The 10,497-nt window shown below is 55.7% G+C and overlaps 1 protein-coding gene across 1 annotated transcript; it reads left to right on the top strand.

The window, feature by feature from the left end:
• PAX4 (paired box 4) lies at positions 1-10,032 on the top strand. The gene is given in 12 exon segments (XM_068549819.1): positions 1-25; positions 2,381-2,441; positions 6,179-6,362; positions 6,646-6,861; positions 7,176-7,251; positions 7,841-7,966; positions 8,155-8,237; positions 8,611-8,680; positions 9,077-9,132; positions 9,417-9,575; positions 9,909-9,962; positions 9,964-10,032. Coding segments are annotated over 12 exon segments (1,179 nt in total).
• Positions 10,033-10,497: the final 465 nt, after the last annotated feature.

The raw sequence follows: 10,497 nt of genomic DNA, 5'->3' as shown, positions 1-10,497 counted from the left end.
ATGATCAAGGTCAACATCAACAGAGGTAAGTCATGTTGACGTGTGATGTGACATGATGAGGATTGCACTTTACCTTTTTCGGTCTTCTTCTTCAAAACCCATAAGCCCAGTCTAATCATGAGAAAAACATCAGACAAATCCAAACTAAGGGATGTCTACAATTCCTCAAAATTTTATAAGTTATAAAAAACAAGAAAAATCTGAGAAACTTGTCACAGCCAAGAGGAGCCTCAGAATACCTGGTGACTAAATGTAGTGTCCTGGATGGAGTCCTGGAACAGAAAGAGGACTTTAGGGAAAAACTGAGGAAATCTGAATAAGGTATGGACTTTAGTTATTAATAGCATATCTATATTGGTTCATTAATTATAACAAATACTAATGTAAGATGTTCATAATAGGGGTGTGTGGGAACTCTCTGTATTATCTTTGAAATTTCTCTGTAAATCTAAGACTGTCCTAAAATATAAAACCTATTAAAATAAAATGTATTTTAAAAATGGAATGCTATCTTCCTCCCCAGATCCTCCACCTCATGCAAAGTTGGGCAGGATGGAGTGGGGAAGATCTGCAGAGCGCAGAGCTAGCTGTCCCCAAGGAATACATGGAACTTGGGGTCACCAGGCGGGTCTGAAAACCCCAGTCAGGATGCAGCCCCTTCCCCTCGGGCAGGTCTGATGTGCATTCGGACCCAAGGACGCACTCACTCTCCACAAGTGATGGGCCACTGACGTCTGAGGCCACAGTGTCACACCTGGCAGCTTTGGGCTGGGCTCTTCCTCACCTGGCCTCCTGGAGCCCTTGGCTCTAACCCCTGAACTCCCCAGCTCTGCTGGGGGTTGTCTAGGGGAATGAAGACTCCCCACCCCGCCCGGCAAAGCCTGGTCCCAGGAGAAACAAGGGGAGGGTTGAGCTCAGAGGATAGGGGCTCGCGGTGAAAAAGAGGGAAAAGGGGGGGCATTTTCTGTGTCCCCAGTTGGGAGGAAGCGCTCTTCACTGTCTCTGTGGCACATTCAGAGGGAGGGAGCTGAGTAGCCAGCGTTTCAGACGCTGAGCGGAAAAGCGTTGGGATTTGCAAGTGTTATAGTGGGGTCTGGGCTGGGAGAGTAGGGTTGGCGGTGCAAGCAGTTGCAGATTTAGCACCAAGCTTAGGAATATCCAAGGAACTTGAAGATACCCTACGTTTTTGTAGCTGGGAAACTACTATGACTTTCAACTCGGAGGCACGTGCTGCCAGAGAGTGGTTTTGGCGAGGTGGCCAGTGCGCTCTGGAAAGCTGAGGGCTGGCAGGAGGTGGGGCTCGCTGGAGAGAGGGAAGACGGGAGCCAGAACCCCACAGCCTATAGGGAGGTGCCACAAGGAGGGGTGGAAACAGCCTGGAACTGGCGTTTCCACCCCCAGTGAGTGCCCAAAGCCCGGGGTGAGGTGTCAGATCAAAGCCGTCGGTCTCTGTTCTGGCTGCGCCCTGCCCTCTCCAGCTTTACGCACGGGCTTGTCTTGTCTGCTGGCCCCTTGAGGAGGGCAGGGGAACTCCAGCGGCCTCTCCTGAGGACAGATCTTTTCCCATAGCTACAGGGCTTTACACCAGGGGCTCCCAAGGGCAGAAGAAGCCAGCGGTCAGGGCTCTACAACAGGGCGAGGGACAAGCAGGAATGGCCATGGGCGGACTGGAGAGGGGCGCACAGGCTGGCTGGCGGGTGGCAAGACCTCTGAGTTAATGTATAATTGAGAGCAGATGGCAGGGGCTGGCAGCAGCCTGGGGCCTGGGCCCAGTGAATGAGGGACAATTAGCCCCAAGCCCGGGGTTGGGGTGGGGGGGAGGTTGAGAGAGTCAGACAGTGAAGGCAGATATTTGCTCCTCAAACAGTCTGGTGCGCTGGGCAGAGGGCTAAGTGGCTGAGCCTCTGGGCTGGCTAGGCCCCCCTGCCACGGCCCTTCCTCTCTTTTCCCTCCCCCCATCACCTCTGGGTCGAAAGCCTCTGTTTGTTCAGACCCAAGAGTGTGTTGTAAAGGCGGGGGGAGAAGGTAGTTTATGGGGGAAATCGCTGCCACCACCATCTGCCAGGTCTTGTCCCTTCTCCCCCTGACACCCCTATCTCCACCCTCACACAGCTGTCTATGGGAATAGTGGGTCTGGACATGGAGCCTTTGGCCCCCAGATGCAGGGGCAAATCAAGAGGAAGGGATGAGGCAGGAAAGGAGGACTAAGATTAGAGCTACCACATGCCTTCCTCGGGAACTCCTCTCACCCAGGCATGGCTGAGTAGAGGGCCCAGCAGTGCCAGCTGCCCTGGGAGTGAATGGCTCTACAGCCACTAGAGCGTGTGCTGTCCTGCCCCTGGTGCTGAAACCGCCTGCTGCAGTCTCCCCTGTCCCCCAGGGCTCCAGGCTAGTCTGAGGATGCTGGAGGAGGCTGGAAGAGAAGGGCAGTACATGTCAGGGTAAGGTAGAAAACCCACTTCTGTGATATATTTGGCCCTGCTTTGAGGATAAGAGTTCCCAATCCTAGGATCAAGCTGAACATACAACATCAACACCCCTGCCCCCCAAACCAAAGCATTTACCATTGAAACCTATTCTTCCCCACTCTGGGTCTAGTGTTAGAGCACCACACCCTGCTTACTTTCAGCCTGACTTCTGAGAGGGTTTCACAGACACCAAGGTATGCGGTGGACCCAAAGAGCTTTCCATGCCGGCTCCTTCACAAGGGGTCTGGCCGAGACCATGGTGGCAACAAAGCTTCCATGCGCTGGGGGCTTTGTTTCCCTTCCAGCTACTGGACCCCCCAGCTGAACGACAATCCAGATAACCTGTGGTGTTCTCTGTGGGAACAGGAGTGTCATTCATAACTCAGAGTCTAAAAGCACCAAATCCCTTGTAGAATGGAGCCTGATAAATCGAGACATGGATAAACACCCCACCTGCAACCTAACTCCCTTCAGAGGCTCATTCCCTCCATTGCTCCTGTTGCCAGTGTTCTAAAGTCCAGGGTCGCCCAGTTTCCAGGCAAGAACTCATCCTGGGCATCACCTCAGTCAAGGAGCCAATTGAAGGATTGGTGAGGACACTCTTGGGAAGAACTGGTGCTATGTGATACTCTCTCTACGCGCACCGCATTCTCAGAGATCCATGAGCCGACTTGGCCAGTAATTAGGTGTTGGTCTATATACCCATTGACCTTTTATAGCAATATACATAGGACCCAGGAGCTGACTCAGAACCCAGAAGTACATTCTGGCTGGGAAGTTGTGTCTGTGGTTCTGGAATTCATGTTTGGGCTTCTGTGCATTCAAAGCCTTGGGGACACAGTCTGAAATTCCCCATGCTCCTCATTCCCCGTTCCCTTCAGGAGTACTGGTCCCTGAGTAGGTGCGCTCAGGAGCCAGGGGGCCTGCATGAGACTGGCTCTGTACCTGCTTCAGGGTGGCAGGTAGGTGCAAGGTGGGCTCTGAGGACTTCCGGTGGAAGGACACAGTGGGTCACTGGCTGTGGTTTGCCCTGACTCGGGGCCGGTGTCAGTCAGCCCCATGCACACCTCCCTCCTCCTCTCTCCTCTGCTCATGGCCTGTGACATCACTGGCTGCTCCCAGAAGGCTGCCCTCTGCTCCTGAGCACGGGCTTTCTGTGGCTCTGGACCCCCTGGCAGGACTGAAGCAGAAGCAGAGTGGAGGCTGTTAGCAGGACCAGACCACCACCATCCCTGGAGCCTGCAGGGGTCTCAGGAGCCCAGGTCAGGAGACTGAGACCCCCCCACCAAACAGGTAGCTCACTGCAGGCTCATTGTCTGCTCTGCCTCTCACGCTGGTTCCATGTCTTTGTGTGGCCAAGCCAACCTCTCTCGTCCTTTGTCTTTGCAGTCACCACCCTCCTGCCCCTTCAGCCCCCTCTCCTGCTCTCCCATCTTGTGAGGACCAGTTCTTTCATCAGACAGGTTAATATGAACGTTGGAAATGTGTGGTGCGGTGACTGGGGATGGCTTTCTGTTTTGAGTTGGGGTGATTTTAGGTTTGGAGATGCTTTAGGTTTGGATATTGAACCTGAGACCCCACAGCTCCTCTGAGCTCTGATCACTCAGGGGGAACGCAGTCCTATCAAGGATTCAGGGTTTGGCTGATTTTCTGAGCTTCCACCTGCCCCCGCTATCCTGGCATAGCCTTTACATCCCCAGATTGACTTTCCTCTTTCTATTGCTTTGGAGGCAGCAGGGGTGGAGGCAGAGAAAGAGAGCCTCAGGATTAGAAGCTGGAAATTGCAGCTTCTGAGGAGGGACTGCCTTCTAAACCTCCTTGAGCTTTACTCCCTGGGTGGCCCCTGATTTGTGGGAACCCCAATCTCTGCCTCAGTTTTCTTTTTGGAGAAACCTCTGCTTTCCTTCCTGACTTTCTGGAAAGGTGAGAGCATGCAGGGAATGTGTCTCTAACTGTCTAGAGAGGAGTGAGTAAAAGCTGATTTATCTCCTGAACTTTATCAAATCGCTCTGGCTGCCATAGTCTTTGTGAGTTTATTGTTGTTTCCCCTGCGCTGGTCCCCTCTCCCTGGTTGCACTGTAATCTCTTGGAGGGCAAAAACCTGGTCCCTATTCTTTTTACTCCCTTCATCTTGAACAACCAGCTATGTGCTCATGCTTAATACCTTATTCGGTAAATAATTGCAGATTAGTTAACTGAGCCAAGATGGCATGGTTATTACAGGCAAGTTCTATGCATAAGCTGTTCTCTGGGGTGACCTCCAGCCCTGCCAGGGGTCCAGGCATGAAAGGAGGCGGCTTCAACTCCCATTACTAGCAGATAAAAGCAAGACGGACATGGTGGCCCACAACCTGTGTCCCGGGCTGTCAAGAGACTCTCTCGTGCTCACATTGGCTTCTATACAGGTCAGAGACAGCTCTCTCCTGCTTCTCCCTCTCTCGCTTTGACATGCCTTCCGTAAACGGTAGTTGCAAGAATGAGTGTCTGGTCCCAGAGACTTGGCCTCTGAAAGTATGAGATCTAGACCTCTCCAGAGTTAACAGGGAGCAGCAACCCCAGCAGGTTACAAGCTGTCAAGAGAGGTGTCTTCCGGGAGAAGCCAGGACTTCAGGCTTGTTCATCTCTACTTCCAGGGGGTGGGACACAAGCCTCAATGCCTGGGGATAGAGCTGAGCCCTGGTGTTTCCCCAGACCTTCTTGGAGAGTATCAAAAACCAGAGCAAGACCCTCCCATGAGGTGCTCTGAAGGAAGCTTTCTGGCTGGTGGTTTGGAGAACATAATGTCAGGACCTGCGTGAGAGTAAAGGCAGAGCCTTGAACCTGGTCCCCAGCCTCAGACCAGGGTGATGGAGGTCCCTGGTGCCCTCTCTGGCTGGGCATAGCATCCTGAGCTTAGGAGGCAGGACTTGGTCCCAAGTGTATCACCTGGTGGCTGACAAGGCTTTTGAGGGGTCAGAGGCGACAGTGGTCCATTTGGAAAAGGGAAAGCATCATCCATTTTTACCTGACCTCTTGTATGGAACATGTGAGAAAGAGAGCCCTCCCACCCTCCCAGGCCCTTATCAGGACATCCAGAAAGATCCAGTCCTCTGCTGGCTCTGTGATGTTTTAATTCAAAGGTTTAGTAAAGAGAAATTGAGTTTTCATAGCCAATCTACTGGCAAACTTTAGAAACCTTATCCTCTATCACAAAACACCCCAAGACCATTCTAAGCAAGAGACTCCGCCCAAAGAACCCTCGATTATTGCAGGTCCAGCTTCAAGAACAAAAAAGGAGCTCCCAGGAGGAACTCCCCTCCCCAGTCTTCCCAGTTCCTGCCCTTCTGTGAGGAGGCTCAGCCTGGAGCATGCTGCAGGACGGTAAGATGCCCAGGAGAAGTGGGAAGAACGGTAGCACAGGAGGGCGGGAATGGCTCAGGGCTCTGCTTGCATCTGTGTGGTTTCATCTGCCCTCAGCCAGCGTTCTGGGGAGCTCCTTCCGGGCACTCTCTCCCTGCTCCACCCTGCTGCCCTTAGACAATGAGGGCCAGTGCACGTGGCCAAGGAGCAAAGACTCACCCATGAGCCAGCTCCCAAAGAAAGTGGCATGTTTGGGGGGCCCTGGGAGCAGAAGGGGAGCAGTCCCCTGGAGAGAGGATTTTCTCTATGGTGGGAAGCCAGGCTAGCGGGGCCTGAGTAACCCTCTCCCAGGAGGGTCCTCCATGCTGCAGGTGGGCTGGGGAGAGGGGAGACTTCGGGTACGATGCCTCCTTCTCCTGCCCAGGGGTCAGCAGTGTGAATCAGCTGGGGGGGTTCTTTGTGAATGGTCGGCCTCTGCCCCTGGACACCCGGCAGCAGATCGTGCGGCTGGCCGTCAGCGGGATGCGGCCCTGTGACATCTCACGGAGCCTTAAGGTAGTGTGCTGGGACCTTCACCCAGTGCTGGGCACAAGAATCAGGGAGAAGCGGCCCCTTTAAGGCAAGTCTGGGGCTGTTGCAGACTCGGAGGGCCTTTGGGGCTTGGGCTGCTTCCTTGAGGGCTGGGATAGGGAGCTTCAGGGTTCCAAAGGTGAGGCTAGACTCGACTCTGGGGCCTGATTCAGTCAGTCTCACTTTGCCTTGTAGCTTCCTTCTGTCCCAGGGACGCTCACCCTCTGCCCATCATGCCTCACCTGTCCCTGCTTCTCACCTGACCCAGGTATCTAATGGCTGTGTGAGCAAGATCCTAGGGCGTTACTACCGCACAGGTGTCTTGGAACCCAGGGGGATTGGGGGAAGCAAGCCGCGCCTGGCCACGCCACCTGTGGTGGCTCGAATCGCCCAGCTGAAGGGTGAGTGTCCAGCCCTCTTCGCCTGGGAGATCCAACGCCAGCTCTGCGCTGAAGGGCTTTGCACCCAGGACAAGACTCCCAGTGTAAGTGTCCTCCCCTCCCCAGAACCGGAACTGCGGCTGCCAGACTGGTTGTCTGGGGAGGGAGAAGAAGATCCCTTCTTACTTGGCAGTGGGGCCTCCCAGGCTGGGGGGTGGGGCTTCTGGGCTCTCTTCTGACCCAGAAGTTTCTCTTCTGAAAAGCGGTGGTGGTGAGACAGGTGAGAAGAAGAAAGCGTGGGGCTGAAAGGAGGCTGCCCTTGGGCCGGGACAGAGGAGAGAGAGGATACTGGGGAAACATCCTCAGGATGCAACCTGGGCTGGGCACCGTTTCCCCACTCATCACCCCACATCCTCAGGTCTCCTCCATCAACCGAGTCCTGCGGGCGATACAGGAGGACCAGAGACTGCCCGGGGCACAGCTCAGGTTGCCAGGTGGGTCTTGGAGCGGCCTCCAGGGATGTTCAGAGCCAAACCTAAGCATTTTAAGTTCTCAGATCCCTTTCTTGTTCTCTCTTGGATCACCCTCACAACAAGACAATAAAGTGGGCCTCACAGGGGGTCTTATTCTCTCCTAGCAGGAGAAAATGGAGGCTCAGAGGAAGGGAAGTAACTTACCCAAGGTCACCAGCTAGTTGTTGGCAGGTCCTGGAACAGAGCCCAGCTCCCTAGGTCTCTAAGTTCACAGGATCTGCCGAGAAGGAGACAGGACTCGGCCTTCCACGCCCTCCCCCTGCCTCGTTCACAGCTCCTCAGAGCATTTTTGAGGTGCTGTGGGATCAGGCAAGCCTGGCCCATCCTTGCGGCTGTCTCCCCCCAAATGCTAAGCACGCTCCCACCACGGCTTCGAACCCTCCCACCAGTGCCCCTGCGGTGACCCCCGAGTAACTGTGGATGCCCCGGTGGTGCGGCTCTGCTCTCACCCTGCATTGTGCCCTGCCTACAGCACCAGGGACGTGGGGACTCCATTCGACCAGAGGAATCACCATCACAGACCCGCGCCAGCCACTGTCTCCCTTTGCAGCTGTTTTGGCTCCAGTTCCTCCAACGCCGCCTAGTGGCTCCGAGGTGCCCCGGGGTCCCCACCCAGGGACAGGCCACCGGAATCGGACGATCTTCTCCCCAGGCCAAGCTGAGGCGCTGGAGAAAGGTGCCAGAGCTGGGGCGGACGGTGGGCCACGGAGGCAACGGCCCGGAGGCCTGCGGGCCAAGGCTGGGAGCTGGAGGCTGTGGATGCCCCTGCGTCGGGGAGTTGGGCAGTTCGGGGCTGGCACAGGTGGGGAGCGGGGCCTTGATCCTCTCCCCGCGCCCTTGCTGTGTGAGCCTCCATCTCTGCAGAGTTCCGGCGCGGGCAGTACCCTGACTCAGTGGCCCGCGGGAAGCTGGCTGCTGCCACCTCTCTGCCTGAAGACACGGTGAGGGTGAGTGAGCTCCGCCACACAGCGCGCACGAACCGCAAGGACAGAGCATCTGGGCCGGCAGGCTTCGGGTTCCGGGGAGGTGGAGACGGCGGCCAGAGGCGGAGACGGGCTTGTTCGGAGCAGGAATGAGACGGGTTCCTCCTTGTTGCGCTTCTGCTGAGCTTTCTTCTCCACTCCCCACTCCACGCCTTAGCACGGAGGCACTCTGCCTCTGTCTTAGCACGGACAGAGAGCCCAGGCCAGAGCAGGAAGGGAGGACGTCAGGGCTGAGGAAGGGTCTGCGCTCCGAGCCCACGTCAGGAACACGTGGTGAGAGCCGTAGGTGCTGGGCCTTGGAGTGCACAGCCAGCCGCATGCTTTCTGCCCTCCTCAGATCTGGTTTTCCAACCGAAGAGCCAAGTGGCGCCGACAAGAGAAGCTCAAGGGGGAAATGCGGTTTCCAGGTGATTTCTCTGCCCATCCATCCACTCACCTACCCTTCCTTCCTCCCTTCCTTCCTTCCCATCCATCCATCCATCCATCCATCCATCCATGCAACCACCAAACATTTACTCGGCACCTCCCATGCACCAGACCCTGTGTTAGATGCTGGACATACACAGTCCCTGCTCTTCAGGGCTGCACCACCCCCAGTTTGCCATCCCTGGGATCTAATCCTTCTCCCCCAGTCTCCCAAGACCCTGCCCTGGGAAGGAGGGCAGTTTGGGGCTGTAGCATCCATCTCCTCCCAGCCCTCCCAGAAGTCATTGCCTTTCCTTGAACCTCCCTGCCTCTCACCTGCACCCCCTGCTCCCCAGACCCCTGTTCCTCCCTCTGGTGCATCCACCCTTACCTTGTAGGTGCTTCCCAGGACCTGACTGTACCAAGTGCCTCCACAGGGACCGTCTCTGCACAGGTATCCAGGAAGAGGGGGAAGCGTGTGAACTGGGAAGACTGAAGGGATCACTGCTTGTCCTGTTCCCAGTGGGTGCCTGAGCTAGAATGCATGACTCCCCTGGGCCCCCACAGTACCTGCTGCCAGAAAGTGCCATCCTCAGAGTTTGCCATGTGAATGGCTCCCTCTGAAGTTGTTCAGGATACAGCCCTGGGGGTGGGGTGGGGTCGTGCAGCCCTGGGGTCCCAGTCATGCTAAACAGGAGGCATCACTGGCAGCTAAGGGTTTCCTCTTGCTTTTTCTAGCAATCCCCCGGCAGTGTGTCCACAGCAGTCCTACCTGCCCTGGAATCCTTGGCTCCCCCCGGCTATCCGCGGTTCTGGGGGACAGCATCAGACAGATGTCTGAGTGACACTCCTCCACAAGCCTGTCTCAAGCCCTGCTGGGGTAAGAATCCAGGCCAGGCCTCACTCCTGCAGGGTGTAGGGAAGGCTAACTGACTCCTTGACCCACTGGAGGGCACGGATCCCCAGTCGGGGTCATCAAAGGAACCTCAATACAGCTTTCCTCATTCTTTGCATGGCTCATAAAGTTGGGGAGACTAGTACCCCTGAGTCTATACTACCTTTGACGGCCATAGCGGGCAAGGGGGCTGGGATGGAGATTCAAGTGTGCATATCCAGTGTAGAGAACCGATGTCCGCCCCTCTCCCCATCAGTGACTTTGAGGGGTGGGGTGGCAGCAACAAGCCCAAGCTCAACCTCTCTTCATCCCTACAGGCTACTTGCCCCCCACAGCCGAGCTCCCTGGATTTACTCCTGCTTTGCCATCCTTGCCCTTCCTTCCTCTGCCCCCATCGCCAGTCTTGGTACCCATCAGGTCTTGCTCTGGCCTGGCTCCCCACTTTGAGGCCTGGGATGAGGGAGGTGGTCCAGAGTGGAAAGGAGATGGGATGGGGAGGATCTGATACCGCCTGCCCAAGCAGAGCATTGCTCCTTCCTCCTTCCTGTGTCTCCTCCTCATCTGTGGACCTTGCCCTTCTTATGTGTCACCTGATTGCAGAAGCCGTGCCCACCCACTTCTCACACTGGCCTTAAGACGCTTCCAGTTGGCAGTGATAAAAACATCTTTTAAATTAACAGTAGTTCTGTTGTCCGTCATGTTTTTCTCATGAGCACTCATAATCCCACCCCTATATTTAACAATTATAAAGTTTGCCATCAGGCTTCCCTGGTGGCGCAGTGGTTAAGAATCCGCCTGCCAATGCAGGGGACATGGGTTCGAGCCCTGGTCCAGGAAGATCCCACATGCCGCGGAGCAACTAAGCCCGTGCACCACAACTACTGAGACTGTGAGCCTAGAGCCCATGCTCTGCAACAAGAGAAG

Source organism: Eschrichtius robustus, chromosome 8 (assembly GCF_028021215.1).
Source record: "Eschrichtius robustus isolate mEscRob2 chromosome 8, mEscRob2.pri, whole genome shotgun sequence".
Taxonomy (NCBI): Eukaryota; Metazoa; Chordata; class Mammalia; order Artiodactyla; family Eschrichtiidae; genus Eschrichtius; species Eschrichtius robustus.
Note: the sequence above shows the minus strand (reverse complement) of the source record. Positions and strands in the feature narration are given on the sequence as shown.